Source organism: Rhinoderma darwinii, chromosome 1 (genome assembly GCF_050947455.1).
Source record: "Rhinoderma darwinii isolate aRhiDar2 chromosome 1, aRhiDar2.hap1, whole genome shotgun sequence".
Lineage (NCBI taxonomy): Eukaryota > Metazoa > Chordata > Amphibia > Anura > Rhinodermatidae > Rhinoderma > Rhinoderma darwinii.
In genome coordinates this window covers 340,104,479-340,129,036 of record NC_134687.1, presented here as the reverse complement: position 1 = coordinate 340,129,036, position 24,558 = coordinate 340,104,479, and the positions used below count along the sequence as shown (strand labels likewise).

At 41.3% G+C, this 24,558-nt stretch overlaps 1 protein-coding gene across 4 annotated transcripts in view; it reads right to left on the bottom strand.

Moving 5' to 3' along the window:
* The window catches only part of DENND4C (DENN domain containing 4C), a 255,009-nt gene that overhangs the window by 5,686 nt on the left and 224,765 nt on the right, over positions 1-24,558 (bottom strand). For 3 of the 4 annotated variants that reach the window (XM_075825782.1, XM_075825792.1, XM_075825810.1), the window contains 9 exons: positions 19,658-19,841; positions 15,435-15,544; positions 14,976-15,151; positions 12,399-12,578; positions 8,520-8,697; positions 8,040-8,285; positions 7,757-7,874; positions 6,486-6,639; positions 3,635-3,699 (listed from right to left, as the gene is read on the bottom strand). In XM_075825782.1, coding sequence (XP_075681897.1) covers positions 3,635-3,699; positions 6,486-6,639; positions 7,757-7,874; positions 8,040-8,285; positions 8,520-8,697; positions 12,399-12,578; positions 14,976-15,151; positions 15,435-15,544; positions 19,658-19,841 — 1,411 coding nt within the window. The remainder of the gene's footprint in view (positions 1-3,634; positions 3,700-6,485; positions 6,640-7,756; positions 7,875-8,039; positions 8,286-8,519; positions 8,698-12,398; positions 12,579-14,975; positions 15,152-15,434; positions 15,545-19,657; positions 19,842-24,558) is intronic. The other variant, XM_075825801.1, reaches the window with a different exon arrangement.

The following is a 24,558-nucleotide window of genomic DNA, read 5'->3' as shown; positions in this document are numbered from 1 at the left end:
AGGGCTGGTTTGTTGCGGGACGAGCTGTAGTTATTATTGGTACCATTTTGGGGTACATGCGACTTTTTGATCACCTTTTATCCTATTTTTTGGGATGCCAGGTAAACAAAAAAATGCAATTCTGGCACAGCTTTTTTCGTTTTTTTTTTTATACAGCGTTCACCATGCGTTATAAATTACATGTTAACTTTATTCTGCGGGTCAGTACGATTCCGGCGATACCTAATTTATAGCACTTTTTTATGTTTTACAACTTTTTTCACAATAAAATTACTTTTCTAAAAAGAATGTATTTTTTTTCTGTCGCCAAGTTGTGAGAACCAGAACGTTTTAATTTTTTTGTCGACGGAGGTGTATGAGGGCTTGTTTTTTGCGGGACAAGCTATAGTTTTTATAGGTACCATTTTTGGATACGCGCGACTTTTTGATCACTTTTTATTCTATTTGTAGGGCAAAGTGACTAAAAAACAGAAACTCTGGTAACGTTTTTTACGTTTTTTTTTTACGCTGTTCACCGCGTGCAATAAATAATACAATATTTTGATACCTCAGGTCGTTACGGTCGTGGCGATACCAAATACATATGGTTTATTATTATTTTTCAATAATAAAGGACTTGATAAGAGTAAAAGGGTGATTGTGTTTTATTTGATTACTTGAAACTTTTATTGTTTTCAAACTTTTATTTTTTGCACTTTTTTTTTACACTTTTTTATACTTTTTTTACACTTTTCTTCAAGTCCCACTAGGGGACTTGAAGGTCCAACGGTCAGATTTTTTTTTTTCTAATACATTGCACTACCTATGTAGTGCAATGTATTAGATCTGTCAGTCATTCACTGACAGCAAGCCGATTAGGCTTCGCCTCCCGGCGGGGCCTAAATCGGCTTCCGTAATGGCAGAGCAGGAGAACATTGTGTCTCCTGTTGCCATAACAGCAGTCGCCAGTCCCGATTGCCTGTCAGGGCTGGCGATCTGCTAGTAACCGCTACGATGCAGCAATCGCTTTCGATTGCTGCATCGAAGGGGTTAATGGCAGGGATCGGAGCTAGCTCCGGTTCCTGCCGTTACAGGTGGATGTCAGCTGTACAGTACAGCTGACTTCCACCGCTGATGACGCCGGATCAGCTCCTGACCCGGCGCCATCTTGCCGGCAGCTACGGAAGCCGATCAGGCTCCGCCGCCGGGCGGATCTTGACCGGCTTCGGTGCTAGGCAGACCGGGGGGCCAGTATTAGGCCTCCGGTTGCCATTGCAGCCACCGGAACCCCGGCAATTTCATTGCTGGGGCTCCGATGAGCTGCAAACACCTTAAGTGCAGCGATCGCGTTTGAGCGCTGCACTTAAGGGGTTAATGGCGGGGATCGAAGCTAATTTCGGTCCCCGCCGTTACAGTCGGATGTCAGCTGTAAGATACAGCTGAGATCCGGTGATGATGGCACCGACTCAGCTTTTGAGCCGGTGCCAAACATTTGACGTACATGTACGGCATTTTGCGGGAAGTCAATGCTTTCCATGACGTACATGTACGTCAAATGTCGGGAAGGGGTTAACTAGAAATAAGGGGTCTAGCTTAAAAGGGTTGAGCCACGAACCAAAGTGCACCTAAAACTACTCTTTATTTGAAGCCAATACTTTTCCCCCATTTGAACTATTTTAAAAATATGTATGCATCTTGAGTTATTGAACTTTCAAGCTGCCTATGCACAGAGTATACTACTACTTGCAGGGAAGACCGCAGCAGCCGGAGTGCACAGAGACATGACAGGCTATACAGTAATAAGCTGGGCAACTGACTGAGGCACCGCACTAATAGACAGCGGTCAGGGTGCACAGAACAGTGACAGACTATACTGCGTGCAGCTGGAGAACGGACTAAGACACTGTACTGATAGGCACAGGAGCGGCTATAGTGACAACGTTCGTAGTTTATTGCATCATTAGATATCTATCCTTGGATTGTTGCCAGTATTTTTATTTCAAGAAATCTATCCCCTAGGGACAATACTGTACTTGCGTGATACTGTTTGCATTTCCCTGGCTCTCCTGTGCATTCTCGGCAGTGGAAAAGCCGAATACAAGAGAACCTTAACAGTAGTGGAATCAGTGCGCTGATAGATCCGGCGACACAGTGTTTTACTGCACGTGCATGTCCTCTTAAAAGCATCACTAGAATGACATGCATGGACCCACATAAAAAAAACAGCAGGGGGCGCCATTCGGAGCTTGTAATAACTTGGGATGCATACATATTTTTTTTAAATACTTCCATGGAGAAAAGTGTTAGCTTCAAATAAGGAGTACATTTAGGTGCACTTTCGTTCGTGGCACAACCCCATTAATCCCTGAAAAACAACTTCAGACCATTATCGCTCCTCCACCAAATTTTACAGTAGGGTCTATGCATTCCGGTAGGTAATGTTTTCCTAGCATCCGCCAAACCCAGATTCATCCATCAGACTGACAGATAGAGAAGCATGATTCATCACTTCAGAGAACACATTTCCACTGCTCCAGAGTGCAGTGGTGGCATGTTTTACATCACTCCAGGTGAGGTTTGGCAATGCGCATGGTGATCTTAGGCTTGTGTGCAGCTGCTCAACCACGTAAACACATTTCGTGAAGCTCTTTGTGCTGATGTCATCACTTCCAGGGACCGTTTCGAACTCTAGTGAGTGATGCAACATAGGCAACTTTTATGCAGCACGTATTTCAGCACTCCGAGGCCCCACTGTGAGTTTTCGTGGTCTACAACTTTATAGCTGAGCAGCTGTTACTACTAGAAAATTCCACTTCACAATAATAGCACATACAGTTGACTCGATCGATCAGATTAGAAATTTAACAAACCTACTTGTGGCAAAGATATCATCCTATGACAGTGCCACATTTAAAGTCACAAAATTCTTTAGCACTAGCCTTGTTTATCTATGGAGGTTACAATGCTGTGTGCTTGATTTTATGCACCGGTTTGTAATGGGTGAGGCTGAACGACCTGAACTCAATAATTAAGAGGGGTGCCCACATACTTTTGGCTATATAAAAATGTATTTATACAGCAAATTCAGCAATATTCAGTCAAACGTCTTATTTACTTACGTGGTTATTAAATTGTTGTATATAGTCTGCTCTAAGAACTTAAAGAGGCTCTGTCACCAGATTATAAGTGCCCTATCTCCTACATAATCTGATTGCCACTGTAATGTAGATAACAGCAGTGGCTTTTATTTTGAAAAACGATCATTTTTGAGCAAGTTATGAGCTAGTTTCGATTTATGCTAATGAGTTTCTCAATGGACAACTGGGCGTGTTTTTACTTTTTACCAACTGGGTGTTGTACAGAGGAGTGTATGAGGCTGACCATCAGTGACCAATCAGCATCATACACTTCTCATTGTTCCAGCCCAGCTTCTTTCACTGCACAATCACACTGTGCTGTGGATCATGCTGGGCTGGAACAATGAGAAGTGTAGGACACTGATTAGTCACTGATTGGTCAGCCTCATACACTCCTCTGTACAACACCCAGTTGGTAAAAAGTAAAAACACGCCCAGTTGTCCATTGAGAAACTCATTAGCATAAATTATAATTTGGTGACAGAGCCTCTTTAAGTTAGATTTCAAAGTGTACTTACCAATATCAATGTTTTCTCGACCGAGAGCAACCAGAGACAGGTATAGTATTTCTCTGTAAATGCTCCTGTGTAAACATAAATACAATAGGTAAACATGTGCAGTAAAGTTAGAGCTTGCGGGTAATAGTCAATGTGGTCAATGTTCCCGATATCCCCACTCCACAGTCGCAAGAAATCCAAACCTGCTGAACTTCTTGCGAGTGTAGCATCGCGGCAATTTGCAGATCGCAAATCAACAACATTGACTTACATTACTCGGACGTACACAGCACAACACATCAATCTTTGGAAGCGTAAGCTGTGTTGTGGCCAAAGTCGCCATGTAACCCTAGCCTAAAAATCCATTTAAACAAGATGATCGTATTGGCGATTGTCGATACGATCAAATACTGGTTATAGACAAGTATTTATACACTTTACTGCCTCAATAATAATTAAAAAAAAAACATTCATCATTTAGTTGCTTATTTAACAATGTCACACGTCAGCTATCACACAAACAATTCACGTTCACATACCAAAATGTCAGATCGACGAACGATTATTTTTAGGTTCATATAAAAGATTATTTGTATGATCAGCAAAGCACAGGGTGAAATCTGTGTCAAATCTGCTACAAAATCACCATGTAACCCACGCAGAATCTTCAGCGAGAGTGTAACATATTTTCCACATCTGACCCAAAGATTCAATACTGTACTCAGTGGCGGATTATCATTAGGGCGGTTCGGGCAGCCCCATGCCCTGTGGCGTCGCTAACACCGGAGGGAGCCCCAGTGCCAGGACCGCACCTGTCAGGCGAGGGGAGCTTCGCTGCTACTTAGCAGCCGTGGTCTCTGCTGCTTTAGAAGCACCCCCTCCAGCCCCCCTTCCCTGCTCTACACACCTCTACTGCTGCTAGCTGTCGGGACATGGGGGAGGTGAGACTGTCGGCGGGCTCTGTGTCGTGCTGTGAGCAGGAAGCAGGAGAAGAGCTGCAGTGAAGACTCACAAATCTCCTACATAAAAGATAAGTGCATGTGTGTTTAATGTGCGTACATTGTGCGTACTTTGCGCGTACTTTGCGCATAATGTGCGTACTTTGCGCATAATGTGCGTACTTTGCGCATAATGTGCGTACTTTGCGCATAATGTGCGTACTTTGCGCATAATGTGCGTACTTTGCGCATAATGTGCGTACTTTGCGCATAATGTGCGTACTTTGCGCATAATGTGCGTACTTTGCGCATAATGTGCGTACTTTGCGCATAATGTGCGTACTTTGCGCATAATGTGCGTACTTTGCGCATAATGTGCGTACTTTGTGCATAATGTGCGTACTTTGTGCATAATGTGCGTACTTTGTGCATAATGTGCGTACTTTGTGTGTCTGTGATAGAGATAGAGTGTATATATACACATACATATATATATATATATAATATATATATATTTCAACAGAAATTCAGCTACAGAAAAAAATCACCATTTCTTGCATTTTTGCTGCAGAAAATGGTGCGTATTTTGCTGCGTTTTTCTCTATGTTGGGGGATGGTGACATCTCCTCTGAAAAAACGCAGCAATTCTGTCCACATTCCGCAGCAGGAATTGACATGCTGCAGTACAAGAAATACGCACCGTAGGACAAAATGTCTGGTCGGAAATTTTACGCAGCGTCTGGATGAGATTTGGTAAATCTCACTCACTTTGCCACTACTGTATTCTGCGTATTTTCCGGGCAGAAAATACGCAGCAATTCCGTTAAGTGTGGACAAGCCCTAATACAGTAGCAGCAGAGTAGATTAGATGTGAACAATTCTCATCACACGCTGCATAAATGATAAGCGGGAAATAAAAAGCTCAGAAATTGACCTGCAGTGCGGTTTTTTATTCCGCAGCATGTCAATTGTATTTGCGTAAACGCTGCTCATTTGTTTCGGGTTTTCCCCATTTAGTTCAATGGGGAGGTAAAACCTGCAACAGATAGCATAGCAGATGTTATGTAAAAACGCAATTTAGATAAAATAAAAATTTTATACTTGCCCAGAATTCTGTTTCTTCATCCGAGCCGGCCTCCAGGGATGACGTTTCACCCCATGTGACCGCTGCAGCCAATCACAGGCTGCAGCAATCATATGGGATAAAATGTCATCCCAGGGCTGCAGCGACGATGTGTAGCACTATATACAAGGGGGGGGGGGGAGCGCTATGTGGCACTATATACAAGGGAGGAGGGGAGGGCTGTGTGGTGCTATCTATAGGGGGCTGTGTGATGCCATCTATAGGGGGCTGTGTGACGCTCTCTACAGGGGTGTGTGTGTGTGTGTGTGTGGCGCTCTATCTACAGGGGTGTGTGTGTGTGTGTGTGTGTGGCTTTATCTACAGGGGGTGTGTGTGGCTTTATCTACAGGGGGGTGTGTGTGTGGCTTTATCTACGGGGGGTGTGTGTGTGGCTTTATCTACAGGGGGGTGTGTGTGTGGGGCTTTATCTACAGGGGTGTGTGTGTGTGGCGCTCTATCTACAGGGGTGTGTGGCGCTCTATCTACAGGGGTGTGTGTGTGTGTGGCGCTCTATCTACAGGGGTGTGTGTGTGTGTGGCGCTGTCTACATGGGGGGTTGGCACTGTGTCCCTGCACAATGTGATACTGTCAGTATGTAGGGACACATCCCTGTGAAAGGGGAATCATAACACCCATTTGTTAATGCTTGTGCAAAAAGGTAGTGTTAGCAATAGTTACGGCGCGGCAGGGTGGCGGTGGAGAAGGGGGGCCCAAGTTTGGGTAACAGCCCAGGGCCCATGGTCTTCTTAATCCGCCACTGACTGTACTACATATATGAGTGCCACCAGCAGAGAAGACACTCAGTCCTTACCTTTGCCGATTACTGGCTAAAGCATATTTCTGCACCAACAAGCTGATAGGCCTAAGAACATCATTGTTCTGGATACTGAGAGTGATGCTCTCAAGAAAGTAGCTGATCTCTTGCAATTCCTTTGGTATGGGAGCTCCTGTCTTCTTTATAGTCTCTGTATTACAGGAATAAATATTAAGAGGCCAGTACAAAACAACTGAAGACAACTTGATGTTCCACCATCTTTGTTATTAGTGGTCTGTGATATGTTGCCATCTTTAGATATCCAATCAATTTTTAGGCTTATTCCTGGAACTTGTACAGTATTTCCGACGTCCAACCCTTAAACCTTTTGCCATCAGGTGATTCCATATTACTTTAAACTTTTTATTTTGTTGATGCTGGATCATGGGGTTTTATGGACAATTGTTTCTGGGATTATTAGCAAGTGGGAGAAGAGTAGAGATCATAGGCTGATCACTGCCCTTTCCATGCCCTCAAAGCAAGGTGCAAGTGCAAGAAATGCTGGGCCATTTAATACACATATCCAACATTTTAGGCTCTGTTCACATCTGCGCTGTGGTTTCGGTTTATAATGGAAACCACGACGCAGTGACTGACCCCAAAATAGAACAAAAATATCAACCCATCCCGCAAAAAAAACAAGCTATGGCTCTCATAATACGGCTACACAAATAGAAGCTTTTTTAATAAAAAACATACCAAAGTACGAAAACGTAAAAAAACATATTTGGTATTTGTACGGACCTGTCGAATAAAGTGAACATCTTATTTTTTGCAAACGGTAGACCGAGAAAAAAAACGCAAAAAACAATGATGGAATTGTTTTATACTTGCATTCCCCAAAAAGGTTATTAAAGCTAATCAATAAATGATATGTGCCTCAGAATGGTGGCATTATAAAATACAACTCTTATGGCTCTTGGAATGCAACAATAAAAAAAACTGAAAAAAAACAAACGCTTGGTCCTTAAGACCCAAAATAGGCTAGTCTTTAGGAAGTTAAGGCATGATCCATTTGCGAAAAAGATTAATCCTTGTAGAAAAAAACCTATTTTGATTCATAGGGCATTATAGACTTGGCCAACCCCTCCAAAAGGCTACATAATATAGACCACATGTTCAGTCAGTAGACCGATAATCTAGTGTAGACCCACTCAGAGATCATACTCATGGATAACATTACAACCATAATGCACATACGAATGCCTTTGGGTGTTATGCACCACACAAACATTGTTTATTTCTCCAATTTGACTAATCAAGTATACCTAAGGTTCGCCATTTCATATAAAGAGCCTCGCCAGGATCTTGGTGGAGGTTGACATTATCCCATAACAACTGGATGTAAACAAGTTTGCTGTCGTGTGACAGGGATGATTGGGGCACCTACAAAATGTCAAAGAACAAAGTATTAGTTTTTTCCCCTCATGAATCTGAGCACAAAATGATTTCATATCTATAAAGAGCATATTTTCTATAATCATAGGTTAAGGTCAATAATAAGTTAAGAGGTACCTGAAGTTTAATAGGAAAAGTTAGGCATTAACATACCTGTTCACCTCCATTGCAATGCTCTGATGTAAGGATAAGTCCAGGCAGATTGCTTGGTAAATCCAGTCTCCTGAAGTACCATACAAGGTTCCAGAAAATGATTGGATGCTGATTTATAAAAGTAGATGTATAGATAACTTGTTCACCCTCGTTCTCCAGCAAAGATTCCAGTTCTTTGCGCAGTACAAGAGGACTTAGATAGGGGACAGAAACAGGGGGAGGTTTGTGTCTCTTTTCCAAAGGATCCTAAAGAAAGACATCAGGTAAATTTAAAGTGACTATGGATAAAATACTGTTGTTTTTTTTTTCCAAACTTTTTTTCATTTATTAGAACTGAAACATGTTCCAAGAATAACGCAATAAGTCAGACAGAATAGAAAAAAAAAAAAAAGTGGGCATTTGCTAATTTTAGTGGATGTTACTATTTTGTTGGAATATATTAAGCATCAATAATAACCACATGTGACATTGACAACATACCACCACTTCCTGCAGGCTGTTCGGCAAGCTGACAGTGGACACACCATGCAATGGCTTTTGGGGTAAGTCAATATTCTGGAGTGGTCCTCCCACACTGTGACTCCTTGTCAATGATGCAACTCTCTTTATTGCATTGTCACTGTCCAAATGTTTCAGTTTGTCCTCAGCATGATGATCACTGGAACGAATGCATAAAAAATAGCGTAAACAGATATATATTTTTACCCTTGTACAAAGTTTAGGTCTATGGCATATTGTATGAAAAACTTAATTCAGCATTTAACCCCTGGTCACCGCAGCTATTTTTCATTTCCTCCCCGCCTTCAAAAGTCACACACAATATAATGTACTGGGAAACTTTTGTGTTGGAAAATTGAAAGAGAAAAACAGCAATTCCTCCGTTGACTTTAGGGTTTCGTTTTTACGGCTTTTACGTAGCGGTAAATGACATGTTAACTTTATTCTGTGGGTCAATTCGATTCTGGCGGTACCAAATTTATATATAATTTTTTTAAATCTTTTACTAAACAAAAAAAACAAAAAACAAAAAAAAGTTAAAGAAATTGTTTCGTGTTGCCATATTCTGAGACCAATAACTCAGGACTTGTTTTTTTGCAGGGCAAGCTGTAGTTTTTAGTTGTATCATTTTGGGGTACATAAAAGTTTTTGATCACTTATTACATTTTTTGGGGTGAGGTAAGGTGAAGAAAAAACAGCCATTGGTTACTTTTTTTTTTTTACGGTGTTCACCCTGCAAGTTAAAGTGTTTTGTACTCACCGTAACAGCTTTTTCAAATTCATTGGAGGTACGCAACACCATGGGTATAGGTCTTTGCCACTAGGCTGATGCTAGGAAGAAAAGTCTTGGCTCTGCCAAGGCAGGCCGTACCCTTCCCACAGAAACTGCCTAATTTAGTTTGTACAGAAGCAGTAGGAGAAGACAAAAAAACATATCCACGATCCCGGGACAATAACCAACCAGTCAGAACAACAGATCACAGGCATGGAACAAAAAAAATGGGGCGGGATCTAAATACAATGAGAAAGATTTTATGATGAGAAAAAAAATCCCAATTTTATATTATTGGGTGTCCCAGAGGGTTGGGAAGAAAATAAAAAGTACAGCTATACGACCTGTCTAGCGTTCAGATGCCTGCAGCACCTTGCGAACCAGACTGGCATCAGAGGCGGCCAAAGAATGACTCTTGTAACATTTGGTAAAGATGTGCACTGAAGCCCAGGTAGAAGCCTTTCAGACCTGAGCAACTAAAGCTTAATGCCTGACCATACAGGAGGCACCAGCCCTTGTAGAATGAGCAGTGACCCGAATAGGAGGAACTTTACCCTTTGTAAAGATAGAAATCACAGACTGGATCCACGCCGCAATGGTGGCCTTGCAAACTGCCAATCCCGTGCATGGCCCTTGCGTGACAAAAGAGAATAGAAGCACCGAAACTACTCAGCCCCAGCCAGATAGATAGATGCAGACTGCTCTCACCACACCAAGAAACCTGTCTTACGGCAGTGACGGCCGATTGGAAAACAATCTTCCAGAAAAGGAGACTAAGTCACACCCTCAAGGGTTCAAAGGAGCAACCTGAAGAGTCCTCAGGATCAAATGGAGATCCCAAGGCTCAGTAAGATGCCTAAATGGAGAGACCGCATTATCCATCCCTTGCAGGAAAGTCTCATTTGAGAGCAAAGGGTCAAGGCCTACTGAAAAAGTATGGACAGAGCAGAAACCTGACCCTTAGGCCTTATTCAAACTAGCGTGTCAGTTTTGCGTCCGCAAAAAAACGGACTGCATTTAACCCATTTCAGTTCCATGTGCCGTTAGTGTTTGTTCCATGTGGCATCAGCTTTTAATGTCAGTGTACATTTTATTTATTCATTTCTCAACATTTCTTTAGCAACTGTTGCGTGAAACACAGACAGCACATGGATGACGTCACGCACCCATAGACTTCAATGGGCCGGAAAAACGGACCAGAAAAGGACATGGTGAGTTTCACGCAACGGAAACACGCTGCGTGAAAATCACGGATGTCTGAATAGCCCAGTTGAATTGCATAAGTCCGTGTGTGGTCAGTTTTTTTTTTTTAACTGACAGCACACGGACGTATACAACGTTCGTCTGAATAAGGCCTTAAGGGAAGACTATCCAAGTCCCAGATCTAGGCCTGATTGTAGGAACAAGATCCTAGGTGTGGAACATACCATCGGATGGAAACTTTGCTGTTCACACCAGGAAAAATTAAGCCTTCCACCAACGGTGGTGGTGGTGGTTTCCTGGCCTTCAACATGATCTGGATGACTAGCTCAGAGAGACCCCGGGCCCTCAGACTCTCGGCTTCAACAGACAAACCGTTAAACGCATCCGATGTAAATTTGGGTGGAATAGTTGACCATAGGAAAGGTTGAAGGGTCGAGTTGGAAGACGCCAAGTTGAATCCGCAAGCCGGTTGACTAGGTCGGGGTACCAGGCAAGTCTGGCGCCACCTAGATTACGGGAACGCCTTGAGTACTCTGGAACCATCAGAAAGCCATAAAAAAAAGGCTCCTTGAAAATTTACTGGGTTTCTAGCACCCTCAGGGGGTACGACTAGTGTGGTATTACATCCACCCCGATTACCTGAAAAAGAAAATAAAAAAATAAAAAAAAATAGAGGCAGACCTGGTTATCAGATCATGTCTGCCTGCAATGTAGACTAGCCAAAAACTGATTTAGCCAGTGTCCGTGGGAAGGATCCGGCCTGCCTTGGCGGAGCCAAGACTTTTTTTTACTAGGGTTAGCCTCCTAGTGGCAAAGGTCTACAACCATGATGCTGTGTCCCCAAACAAAATAAAACGAGAAGATGTTGTATAGCAATAATTCAGACATTTACAGATACTGCAATACCAATTATCTTTATTTTTTTTACAGGAAAAAAAGTTTTTTTTGTAACTTTTAGTATTGTTTTCGTATATTACTAATCACTTTAATTTTTTTTTCTAGCCTTAATCGTGTAATCATTAGATTGCTGTGCATTACACTGTAAAACTTACGTATTGCAGTGTATTGTGTTTTTTTTTCCAGTTTTTCCTATTAATCCCTGTGGCTAATAGGAATACTAACATGGCAGATTAAGCCCCCTGGCTGCCATGACCACCATCGACACCTCACTTTAAGGGGGAGGGCGATGGGTTGACAGAGGGGGGTGCCCCATCTGTCACCCCACAAAAATCTGAAACCCGCAGTGTATGAAGCTGGCTCAGCCTGGGAGTTCGCTTCATACTTGACTTCTGCCAAACATATACAGTGGATGTCGGAAAGAAGTAAAAACATTTTTACAATGGCGATGCCCTAATCAACATTTTAGTCAAATTAAAGGTCATGTACAAACATCAGCTAACCCCACGGGTTCATTAGCTAACCCCTAAATCATTTAAGCGCACATGTAATACATTTGAATGTAACAAACAATACATACTAATGTGTCTGGTTATGGTGTGTGTGTGCACGTTTTTTCCCCTTGGCTTAGATTACATGGATGGGTGATAAAAAGCACAGGGGAAAAAAAAACCTGAAAAAATAGTGTCTCAGACAAAAACTGCTCTTGCTGTCCATAGCAATCAATCCAGCTAGCATTTTATAATCCACACTGGAAAAAATAAGAACCCTGATTGGTTGCTAAAGCACCAAGGCCTCATTTTCTAAAAGACATTTATAAAACATAAGGCCCAAACTATTTACTGAACATATGAGGACGATATCTACAAGGATCTTCATAGGCACACATATAACAAACATCTGTAGATTTACTCAATATTTAGAAATACAGTTTATCTTTAGATGTTTTTAAGAATGGTATTTTTTAATACAAAGCAAGAGAAGATTACCTGTTATCAGTAAGTTTACTGGCATGTGTTACTGCTACAAGTGGCGAAAGAGAGTCTGACATGTTAATCAGGTCATTTGTCGGAGGATCCGATTTGTTTTGATGCTGAAAGGTCTCAGTGGTTGACTGATGGTTACTGTTTTGTAGGCTGTCACCTGAATTACTTGGCTTGAGAAAGAAGCTGTGATAAAACCAGAAAAAAAAATACACAACAAATAAAACCAACTTAATACTAGATTGTTATAGTCTGATAAAATTAATAGGACATAATCCCCACACTACTAGCCAGAGAAGAGACACACTCCAAAGAGCATCCCTTGCTCTGAATGAACTCTGGCCGTACAAAAAATAAATAGACCGTCAGGTTTGTTGCTTACAGGTGGTCACTGTCCTCTCTGAGGAGTGGCTGCTGGAGAGAACAGGCAACAGCCACGAGTGCTATCTGATATCTCTTCTGCATTTAAGCTGGCCATAAACATTAGATAATGGTTGGTGGGTCCAGCTACAGCCTAAAGGGGGTTTTAAACATGACGATTATCGTGCAGACGAGCGTTCATATAACACGCGTTGACGATACTTTCCCTGCAAACGCTCGATCATCTGCTGGTCGTATAGTTTCTCAAAAAAGTAAAAGATAGTAGTTGTTGGCAACACATCTCTCTGTGTAAACATGGAGATGCGCTGCAGACATCATAATAATGGACGGGACGAGCGATCTGAGTAACGACCGCTCGTCCGCATCGATCAACAAGGTCTCTAACGATGTCTAGTCTACGGTATTGATTCCGTCAAAACGACGGAACCCTTGCACAACAAAGACGAACGGAAACCATTGGCACCGGATCCGTCACCAATAAAATCAATGGTGATGGAAATGGAAACCTATGGTTTCCGTTTGTGTCTGTCAGGGCTCCGTTCCGACGGAAAGCTCAGACGAAATGTTGGAACGGAGCCTTAGTGCAGATGTGAACGAAGCCTTAAGTGTATATTAGACTTCAACATCTTGTCTGGCAGCAGCTTATTACTCTGCAAGTTTATGGGTGAGTAGGGATATATAGTTACCGTAAACGGCTATATAAAATGCAGGTTTAGATTAAAGGGAACATGTCACCAGCAATACCTGGTGGAAGTGGGTGAAAAATAAGTTTTATGTAACCTATAATTATCTCCTAAGTAGGCTCTGTACCTTTAGTAGCCAGTTTATTAGTGTACCGCCACCGTATGCGAATGACCATAAAAGAGTCATATCTTCAGTCGTAGAGAGTCATATCTACCTTGCTCAAGCCTTTCCGAGTTAACCCTGCCTCCTTACTTTTAAACGACAGCTCCTCGCCTCCCCACAGCACACAGGAAATCCTACGCTTGCGCATTGTTGTCCTGTTCTGGTACATGCGTACAACGGGACACCATAGCGGCGCGTGCGCAGTAACTAGATCTGAGGCGGAAGGGTGTTGGACCATACATGACGGGCGCATGCGCGCCATCTCAGATGAGATTTCGGCATTCAAGGAGGGACAGTTTTTGGCAGTGGGCGGGCATAAGTAGAGGAACGAACGAGACTGACCGATTACCACCATAAAAGACGTGAAATGTTTGCAGACCGTTATTTACAATTGGAGTAGTTTAGGAGAGTGGATAACGGCAATTAACTTTTGACAGCAGCGGCCAGTGTGCAGTTACGAAAGCACAATAGGTGAAATGCTGGTGACAGGTTCCCTTTAACTGTCATGTGACAAAATCCACTAGATATGGCCATCATATGGTACAATTTACTGAGCCATACATCATATTCAATGCAGTATATGGTTATTAGTAATAACACAAATAGCTAATAGACAATTTTTTTTTATAACACAATGGGGAAATGTATCAACTGTTGCAATTTCACTTTTTACCACAAACGATTTCATACTAGTATGTTATGTATTACACGTTGGTGGAAGAAGCTGTAATAGCTTAGCATTATAGGCTGGGTTCACACAGTTTATTTTTTTGCAGGAGGAAAATCTGCCTCAAAATTCCGTTTGGAATTTTGAGGCAGATTTTTCCCTGTGGCCATTGAGTGCCGTGGGCATAAAATGCCGCAAAATACGCTTTCTCTGCCTCCCATTGATGTCAATGGGAGGTCAGAGGCGTAAACGCCAGCAGATAGGGCATGTCCCTTCTTTTTCCCGCTAGCCGTTTTTTCCGCTCGCGGGAATAAACCGCCTCCCATTGAAATCAATGGGAGGCATTTTAGGCCGTTTTGCGACGCGGTTTTCGCGTAAAAAAAACTCTGTGAACTCCCCCTTATTTTGAACATTGCATTTTTCTTACATAACTCAACATGCTAGTGTTTTGTCTGACGGTTTATTTCCTTATTTGCATATTATTGGCTAAGTTGGTTCAATAGTTCTAAAATGTTTTGTTTTTTTAACTTTTCCTAAACATACAGTAGATAATTTTGTGGCGGAAACCTTGTAGTTAAGTAATATAAAATAAGTACAAAACATGTATTAAAATATCATATAAATGTTTTCTTCTTCTTGAGGTTAAGTTCACAAAATTTACGGTCAATTAGCAATGAAAATGAACAAACCTGGCAGAGCCACGCAAGTCCTTAAATTCAATGTTAAGGAAAGGCAAGAAGGTGCATTTACAAAAAGGACATGTGGTGTTCAGATTTGAGTCATCAGCCGTCCATCCTGCCATGATCTCCTCATCATACACTAGGGCCTTACAGCCTTGGCACTGTGAGCAACTAGACATCAGGACCTGCAAGCACATAACGTCAGCCTCAATTTAAACGGGAACTGAGAAACATAAGCTGTATAAAAAGGATAGAATATCATTGGATCAATAAACAAGGAAAGAAAAAACCTCCTGAATGAAACTACTAACCACCAGAGAAGCAATGCTGCAGTACTATAGTAGATTCCTAAAGACCTGGCTATATACACTAGTCTACTTAAAATTCTATTTCAATCCAGTGTACATTTAAAAACAATGCAATACATGTGATGTGGATGTAAAAGAAGCTAAAAATTTGCTTACTTACCTCCATTGCACAGTTCTGAAAAATACTCGACAAGCTGGTATTTTGAGATGATCCGTGTTCTGACTTCTCAGACTCAAACCCTCTTATACCTCTACCTGGGGTAGATTCACCTTAAAATACAACACTATTTATTAATATCATGCCATTACAATAGCTGTACCAACAGAGAGGACACACAGCAGTTAGTGTGTAACAGTCGGTGCAGAACCTCAATAGCATTCCTTGCTGCAATAAAATAAATCACTGGTTGTCCTCTTCTATAAAAGTGGATCTGTCAGGTCTCCTATCTGAGGGAAGCATAGAACAGATGGGGAGACACTAAGGCCCCATATGCACACAAATGTATTTTTGCGGCCAATTTTCACCCGCAAATCTGCGGGTCAATTGCGGTCCCATTCATTTCTATGGGCCCATGCACACGACCGTGGTTTCCACGGTCCATGCATTGCCCAGGAGACTGGTCGGCAAAAAAGATAGGACATCTCTTATTACGGCCGTGTTTTGCGTCCAGGCTCATAGAAATAAATGCACGCGGCCATGTGCACGAGCCGCGGGTGACACTCTCGCCGTCCAAGTGGAAAATCACGGCCGTGCACACCACTACAGTCGTGTGCATGAGGCCTTAGAACGGTGAAACACAGCTTTCAATGATCTGGTGAATCCTGCATACCCCGCCCACACAATGATTGACCACTCTCCCCTATAAAAAAAACTCATACAGAAGGAGCGGTCATTCACGGTGTGGATGGGTAAGGGGGTGATGTAGGGGTGATGCGAGGGAAGCAGCTTTAAGCCTTTAGAGGAAAGCAGCTTTAACCCATTAGTGACCAGCCAATTTTGCTTGCCTCCGCAGCAATTTTTTTGTTTCTTCATTTTTTCTTTTTCCTCCCCACCTTCCAAAAGCCATAACTTTTTTATTTTTCAGTCGATACAGCCGTATGAGGGCTTTTTTTTTTTTGCATGACGATCGTTCATTTTTCACGACACCCTTTATTGTGCCATAGAATGCACTGGGAAACTGGCAAAAACATGTTTGTTGGGTGAAATAGCAGAAAAAAAGTGATTCCTCCATTGTTTTTTGGGTTCAGTTTTTACAGCTCTCATCGTGCGGTAAAAACGACATGTTAACTTTTTCTGAGGGTAAATACGATTATGGCAATACAAAATGTATATAGTTTATTATGTTTTACTACTTTTATCAAAAAAACTAATTGTTAAAAAGGAAATTTGTTTTGTGTTGCCATATTCTGAAAGACAAAACTTTTTCTGTAGATTCAATGGTGTGAGGGCTTATTTTATTGCAGAGCGAGTTGTGTGAGATCAGGTGACCAAAAAATAGCGATTCGGCGGTTTAATATATATATTTTTTACAACGTTCACCATGCAGGTCAAATAATGTTATATTGTATTAGTTCGGACTTTTACGGACGTGGCGATACCAGTGGGGTAGGGGGGGGAATGGGAAAAATATATATTTTTTTAACTTAATATTTTTATACATTAAAAAAAACAACAACTTTGGACTGATTTAACTTTTCTTGCACGATATACTGCAATACTAATGTATTGCAGTATGTCGTGATTTTGACAGGCTCCAATTAAGCCCTGCCTCTGGCAGGTCTTATTAAGAGCACTAAGATGACACACCTGGGGACCTTCATTACAACCATCTGTAACCCATCGTCTCGGCAGATGGGACGTTGAAGGGGCCACCTCAGTTTCTAACTCGTTGCACTGAAACGTCGGCTGTAACATACAGCCGACACGCTCATCCCGTGACGGGCTTAATGACCAAGTGATTGTTCTCCCATCATCGCATTCCAAGAATCATAATCCTTATTTTTCTGTCGATGTCAGGGCTTGTATTTTCTAGTGTCACCATTTTGGTGTACAAATAAAACTTATCGGTTAACTTTTTTGGGGTTGTATAGAAAAAAAAAACAAGACCAGCAATTCCGCCATTCTTTAAAGGTATAATCCATTAAGGACACAGCCAATTTTTTCCTCCCCCTCTTCCAAAAGCCATAACTTTTTTATTGTTTCATTGACATAGCCATACATACCTTGTTTTTTTGCAGGAGAAGTTGTCGTTTTAATATACCTCATAATGTACTGGGAAACTACGAAAAATAATTTGTGGGCTAAAATGGCGATTTCGCCATTTTATGGGGGGGGGCGGTATAAACAACATGTTCACTTTATTCTACAGTATGATACGATTACTGAGATACCAAAATTTATATATTCTCTTTGTTTTACCACTTTTGTAAAAAAAAAAAAAAAAAAAAAAAAAAATATATATATATATATATATATATATATATATATATATATATATATATATATATATATATATATATATAGACAAATCAAGGGTAGGAGCAGCACTGATTCCTTGCCTGTTAAGGCTGGTGCTCAGCTTTCAAACAAGGAGTGACCTCTCAAGACTTTAAGACTTGAAAAAGGCCTTCTTAGAGAAGGTGAAACGTTGCAGTGGATGCTGGAGTTTTTTTGAGTGCTGCTTCTTTCTCTCTTTTTTGTATATATATATATATTTTTTTTTTAAACTATTTAAGTTTTCAAGAGTCATCACTTTTTTTATATTTTTCTGACGATTGAGCAATGTGAGGGCTTAGTTTTTGTGGAACGAGCTGTGGTTTTTATTGGTACCATGCAATTTTTTGTTCACTTTTCATTCAATTTTTGGTGGAGCGAAGGTGACCAAAAAACAGCAATTTGGGTGTTTGTTTTACGGGTTTTTTTATTTTTTATTTTTACAGTGTTCACCCAGCAAGTTAAATAATGGTATATTGTAATAGTTTGGACTTTTACGGACGTGGCAATACCGATTATGTTAACTTTTGGTTTGTTATTTTTAACATTACTTTAGGGACAAAAAGGAAGAGATATATATATATATATATATATATATATATATATATATATATCTATATATATACGCCCCCTCATTCTAACACATTCGATTCCACGGTCACGATTGCCTGCTGCATCTAAGGGGTTAAACCTCATGGAATCAAAGTGATCTCTGCTATATAAGGGTAAGGCCACACGGTGCGGCCATGTTGCGTTTATGTTGCTTTTTTAAACTGCAGTAAGTCATTTTTCAATAGAAGTCAATGGTGAAATCTTTGTTATGGACAGACTGCTGCTATTATATTACAATGTGTTCTTGTGCAGTTAACTGCATCTTCATAATGTCCGACCGCATGTAGTTAATGACCGCGCTGTCAAAGTTGTTGCTGAACTGCTTGCGTTTTTGCTAACAGTTCTGCAATACAATGTAATAAACTATATACAGGAAGCACCTAACAAACTTCAACACGGGTGAAAACCATGTCCATCAAGTATTTCCTTTATAAAAGCAACAGAACTGCAGCATTACAGAGACAAAAAACGCACACAGTTGACTGCATGCGGTTTTCAAACGCAACAGAACGGCAACAAAACCGCGTCAACGACGCACCATGTGGCCTTACCCTTACACAGCCATCACTCGCTAAGTATGGAGCGAGCTCAACTCATGAGCCCACTCCATACTTCCCTTTAACGGCTGCCCCGTACATGTACCTGGCATGTCGTTAAGGGGTTAAATTTATGCCATTTACTGTGTGGAATAAAAATGATAACTTCATTCTCTGGGTCAGTACCATTATGGAGATACCAAATTTATATATATTTTTTTATATTTTACTACTTTTGAACAATAAAATAATTTTTTTGTGTCATCATATTCTAAGACCCATAGCTATACAAGGGCTTTTTTTGCGGGACGATTTGTAGTTTTTATTGGTTCTATTTTGGGGTACATATGATTTTTTTTTGGAAGGCGGGGTGAACAAAAAACAGTAACTCTGGCATTGTTTGGTCAGGGCTTAATAGGTGTACAATGTTGGAAGATCTAGGGTCCTTTGATAGGTCGCAATTGCCGTGAAAATATTCAAAACCCAGAAATTGCATCAAGTAGGCCACCTCCCTCTGAAACCACTTAGATACAACGGTCGCAGTTGATCGTGCAATCTAAGGGAAAAGTCAGCTCTGTGGCATCACTACCTCTAATGACCGGCGTATTCAGTATTTTACAAGAAAAAACTGAATCAAATCATTGAAACCATATATCTGAGATCCGCCTCCACCCTATATCTCAAAACCTATGAATATCCAGTTTTCAAATAACAGTAATAATAAGAATGGAATGTCCATACTATTAGTGCAACTCTGTTTACTTGTGCCACCACTGCTGCTGCTGCCACCGCCCAGGCTGGTGTTACTGTAATTCAAGCTGCTTGTAGAAAGTCTTTGATATCCTGTCTTAGAAGTGGAGTTGTGACCTAGAACTTGGTCTTCAATATTCAAAGGAAATTGATATTCATCTTTATTAACTTCCTCCTGAATTAATAGGAAAAGGTAAATTGGATTATACAGTTGCAAGAAAGAACTTTTTTGGAATTCCCTGGATTTCTGCATTGATTACTAATATAATGTGTGCGGATTGTTCTCTAAGTGACAATTATAGACAAAAACAATTAACTAAACGAACAACAAATAGTTGTACTGTTCATGTCTTTTCTTGAGCACACCGAGTACATATCCACAGTGCAGGGAGAAAAAGTAAGTGAACCCTTAACTTTAACAACCTGCAGATCCCCTTTAGAAGCATTCACCTGCACCAAATGTTTTCAATAGCTACAAATAAGATTTGCATAACATTATCTGTCATACACCGATACTAGCTGGTATCTGGCTCATGCAGCTTTATGTGTACTACCCCATGGGTATTAAACATGGCTGGACCATTGTACTCAACAAGCACTTTTTACATTTTATCTCCCCTATTGCCTCATAGATTGTAAGCTCTTGCGAGCAGGGCCCTCACTCCTCTTATTTGAATTGTAAAGTAGGTTGTCACTATGTATTGACTGTACATGTTCCCCCTGAATCGTAAAGTGGAATTTGTTGGCGCTAAATAATTATTCTTATATTTATTATTAACGTTGAGGAGGAATTTTGGACCATACCTCCCTGCAAACATGCTTCAGTTAATAATTTCTGGGATAACATGAGTGCACAGCCCTCATTAGGTCATGCCACAGTATCTCAATAGGGTCAAGGTCAGGACTCTGCCTTGGCCATTCCCCAAAAATTTTCTTCAACCATTCTTTAGTTGATTTACTTGTGCGTCATGGACGGCTGCCCTTACATTTTCCTGTAATATGTTTGATACCCCTTTGAATTCATTTTTCCCCTCAATGATCGCAAGATGCCCAGGCCCTGAGGCAGCAAAGTAGCCCCAAACCATGATGCTCCGGCCACCTTACTTTACAGTTGGGATGAAGATTCGGTGCATGATGTTCTTTATCCTCCAAACATAGCATTGTGCATTTGCGCTAAAAAGTTTCACTTTTGTCTCATCTGTCCATGGAACTTTCTGCCGTTTTGTATAACACCCAGGTGGTCTTGGGCAAACTTGAGACAGCCTGCAATGTTTTTTTTTGGAAAGCAGCAGCTTCATTAGTAGTGTCCTTCCACAAACACCATTCTTGTCCATTGAAACGAACGCAAAGACCGAGGGCAAAAAACGCTCAGAAACAAGCGCCGTGGGTTTTTTCTGCCTCTCCCATTGAATCAATGGAAGGTCAGAGGTGGAAACCTCGGCAAGAAAGGACGTGTCGCCTTTTTTTTCCCCGCGGGCGGCCAAAAGCCGCCCTGGGGGAAAAACACTTCTGCCTCCCATTGAAATCAATGAGGTGGGCAATTTCAGCCGTTTCTTGGTGCGGAGTCAGACATGGTTTCCGCGTCAAAAAAACTCTGCGTGAACTGACCCCAAGGCCTAGTTCACACAGAGTGTTTTGCAGGCGAAAAAATCTGCCTCAAAATTCCTTCAGGGATTTTGAGGCAGATTTTGACCTGCCGGCAGAACACTTGCCGCATTTTTCACCCGCAGCCATTGAGCGACACGGGCAAAAACCGCCAAAAACAACACAATCTGGAATTTTGAGGAAGATTTTGATCTGCCTGCACGCTGTGTGCCGCAATTTTCACGGCCGGGCAAAAACGCAGCAAAAATGCTTTCTCTGTCTCTCATTGATGTCAATGGAAGGTCAGAGACGTAAACGCCCGAAGGGCATGTCGCTTCTCTTTCCCGCAAGCCGATCTTACCACTCGCGGGGAAAAAATGCCTCCGGCTCCCGTTGAAATCAACGGGAGGTGTTATCGGCTGTTTTTTGGTACGTTGTCCGACATGGTTTCCACGTCAAAAAACTGTGTGTGAACAGGGCCTTATGGATACAGAAATCCAGATAATTCCAAAGAGTTCACCTACGTTTCCTTGCAACTGGATGTAGAATGCATTGTTATGTTCACATTTATGTGGTTCACTCACAGTATGAGCACAACATTGATGAGCAAATATTACCTTGCTTGCATCCTTAAGGCCAGGATCACACACACAGTTTTGATGCAGTTTTCGTGGCAGTTTTTGGCTCACGCTTTTGAACCAAAACCAGAAGTTTTTTTAAAAAAGGAAGGAAGGGTATAAAAAAAAAAAATGGTTCAAAAAACAGCCAAAACCTGCCAAAAAAACTGCATAAAAAAAAACCATGTGTTTGATCCTGGCCTGAAGGGTTTATTATAGGATTAGAGAATACTTTTTTTCCCCAGAAACCGTGCCATGCTTGTCCGTGTGGTGTGTCTGGTATTCCAATGAATGGAGATGAACTGCAATACCAGAAACAGCCCGTGGACAGAACGGTTGCGGTTTCTATAGAAAAAATAATAATGTGACACTTCATCATGGATTTAAAGGAATATATTTTAAATATATACACGTATAGGCTTTACGATTTACAAACTAGACTTTTTTTTATGTTAAGTGAAAAATATGTTGGAACCTGAAAAGATACAACGTTGATGTGATTTATAGTCTGAAGATCAAGTTGTTATATCCACAGAGTTTTCCTCTTGGTCCCGAAAAGATTTTCAGACTGCAACTTATTAGGGCCCTGTTCACACCACATTTGTGATGGATATTTAGCGCATACACCAGGAAAGCTACCGACATACACACTAAACAAGTCCATGGAACTCCATTAGCCTGATGGAAGTGTCTTTTTGGCCTATATATAGGTATACTTTTTTTTTTGCAGTATGTCAAACCGCAGCAGCCTACGCTATTCCATAAAACAGATGAATTCAGGGTTTTTTATGCAATAGTGGTGAAGCACTGTGTTACACCATTACTGTCAAATGTGATTAGGGCCCTAAAATGTTGAATGTACAGTGTCCAACCAATCAAGTAAAATCATAAAGGCTCATATACAGTTATGTCCAGAATTATTTGGACAGTGACCAGTTTCGGCATTTTAGCGGTTTACCAAAACCTATTGAATATACAGTTATATAATCAATATGGGCTTAAAGTGCAGACTCTCAGCTTTAATTTGAGGGTATTCACATCCTAACTTGAGGAAGGGTTTATGAATTACAGCTCTTTAATATGTAGCTGCCTCTTTTTCAAGAGGCCAAAAGTAATTGGACAATTATCTCAAAAGCTATTTAATGGGCTGCATGCGATATTCCCTCGTTAATCCATCATCAATTAAGCCGGTAAAAGGTCTGGAGTTGATTCCAGGTGTGGCATTTACATTTAGAAGCTGCTGCTGTGAACTTACAACATGAGGTGAAAGGAGCTCTCAATGCAAGTGAAACAGACCATCGTTAGGCTGAAAAAAAATGAAGAAATCCATCAGAGAGAGAGCACAATTGTCTTGGAGGAAAAAAAAAAAAAAAAAAAAGGAGCACACCGGCGATCTCGTGAACTCCAAGAGGCCTGGACGTCCACGGAAGACAACAGTGGTGGATGATGGCAGAATCCTTTCCATGGTGAAGAAAACCCCTTCACAACATCTACCCAAGTGAAGAACACTCTCCTGGAAGAAGGTGTATCAGTATCTAAGTCTACCATAAAGCGAAGACTTCATAAGAGCAAATACCGAAAGTTCACCACAAGGTGCAAACCATTAATCAGCCTCAAAAATAGAAAGGCCTGTTTAGACTTTGCCAAACAACATCTAAAGAAGCCAGCCCAGTTCTGGAACAGCATTAAACCAAGATCAACCTGTACCAGAATGATGGGGGGGGGGGGAAGTATGGAGAAGGCTTCGAACGGCTCATGATCCTAAGCACTCCACATCCTCTGTATAACATGGTGGAGGCAGTGTGATGGCATGGGCATGCATGGCTACCAAAGGCACTGGGTCACTAGTGTTCAGATTCAACCAAATGCAACAAGGTTGACTGGACGTCGCTTCACAGTAGATGGACAATGACCCAAAACATACTGCGAGAGCAACCCAGGAATTTTTTTTAAGGCAAAGAAGTCAAATATTCTACAATGGCCAAGTCAATCACCAGATCTCAACCTGATCGAGCATGCATTTTACTTGCTTAAGACAAAACTTAAGGCAGAAAGACCCACAAACAAGCAACAACTGAAGACAGCCGCAGTAAAGGCCTGGCAAAGCGTCACAAAGGAGGAAACCCAGCATGTGGTGATGTTCATGGGTTCCAGACTTTAGGCATTCATTGCCTGCAAAGGATTCTCTACAAAGTATTTAAAAAAAAAAAGATTTTATTTATGGTAATGTTAATTTGTCCAATTACTTTTGAGCCCCTGAAATGAGGAAGCTGTGTAGAAAAACGGTTGCAATTCCTAAACGTTTTACAGGATATTTTTCTTTAACCCCTTGAATTAAACCTGAAAGTCTACACTTCAATTGCCTCTCAGTTGTTTCATTTCAAATCCAATCTGGTGGCATACAGAGCCCAGATCATGAATATTGTATCACGGTCCAAATAATTCTGGACCTAACTGTATGCCCTTTAAAGCAAACCCTCATTGTTTTAGATTCACTTAGGGAACACATGCTTTCAGCTGATCGCGTGGGTACACTGGCAGTGCCCATGCGATCAGAGCGACGGTTATATCCGTCACTCGTCGTTAAGGGGTTAAGTGTAGTTGGTCTTTGGTGAAACTAAACATATTAGGAACTTCACAAGAAAGACCATGAGGGGGAGACTTTCAATAATTGTTAAAGTGTAGCTAAAC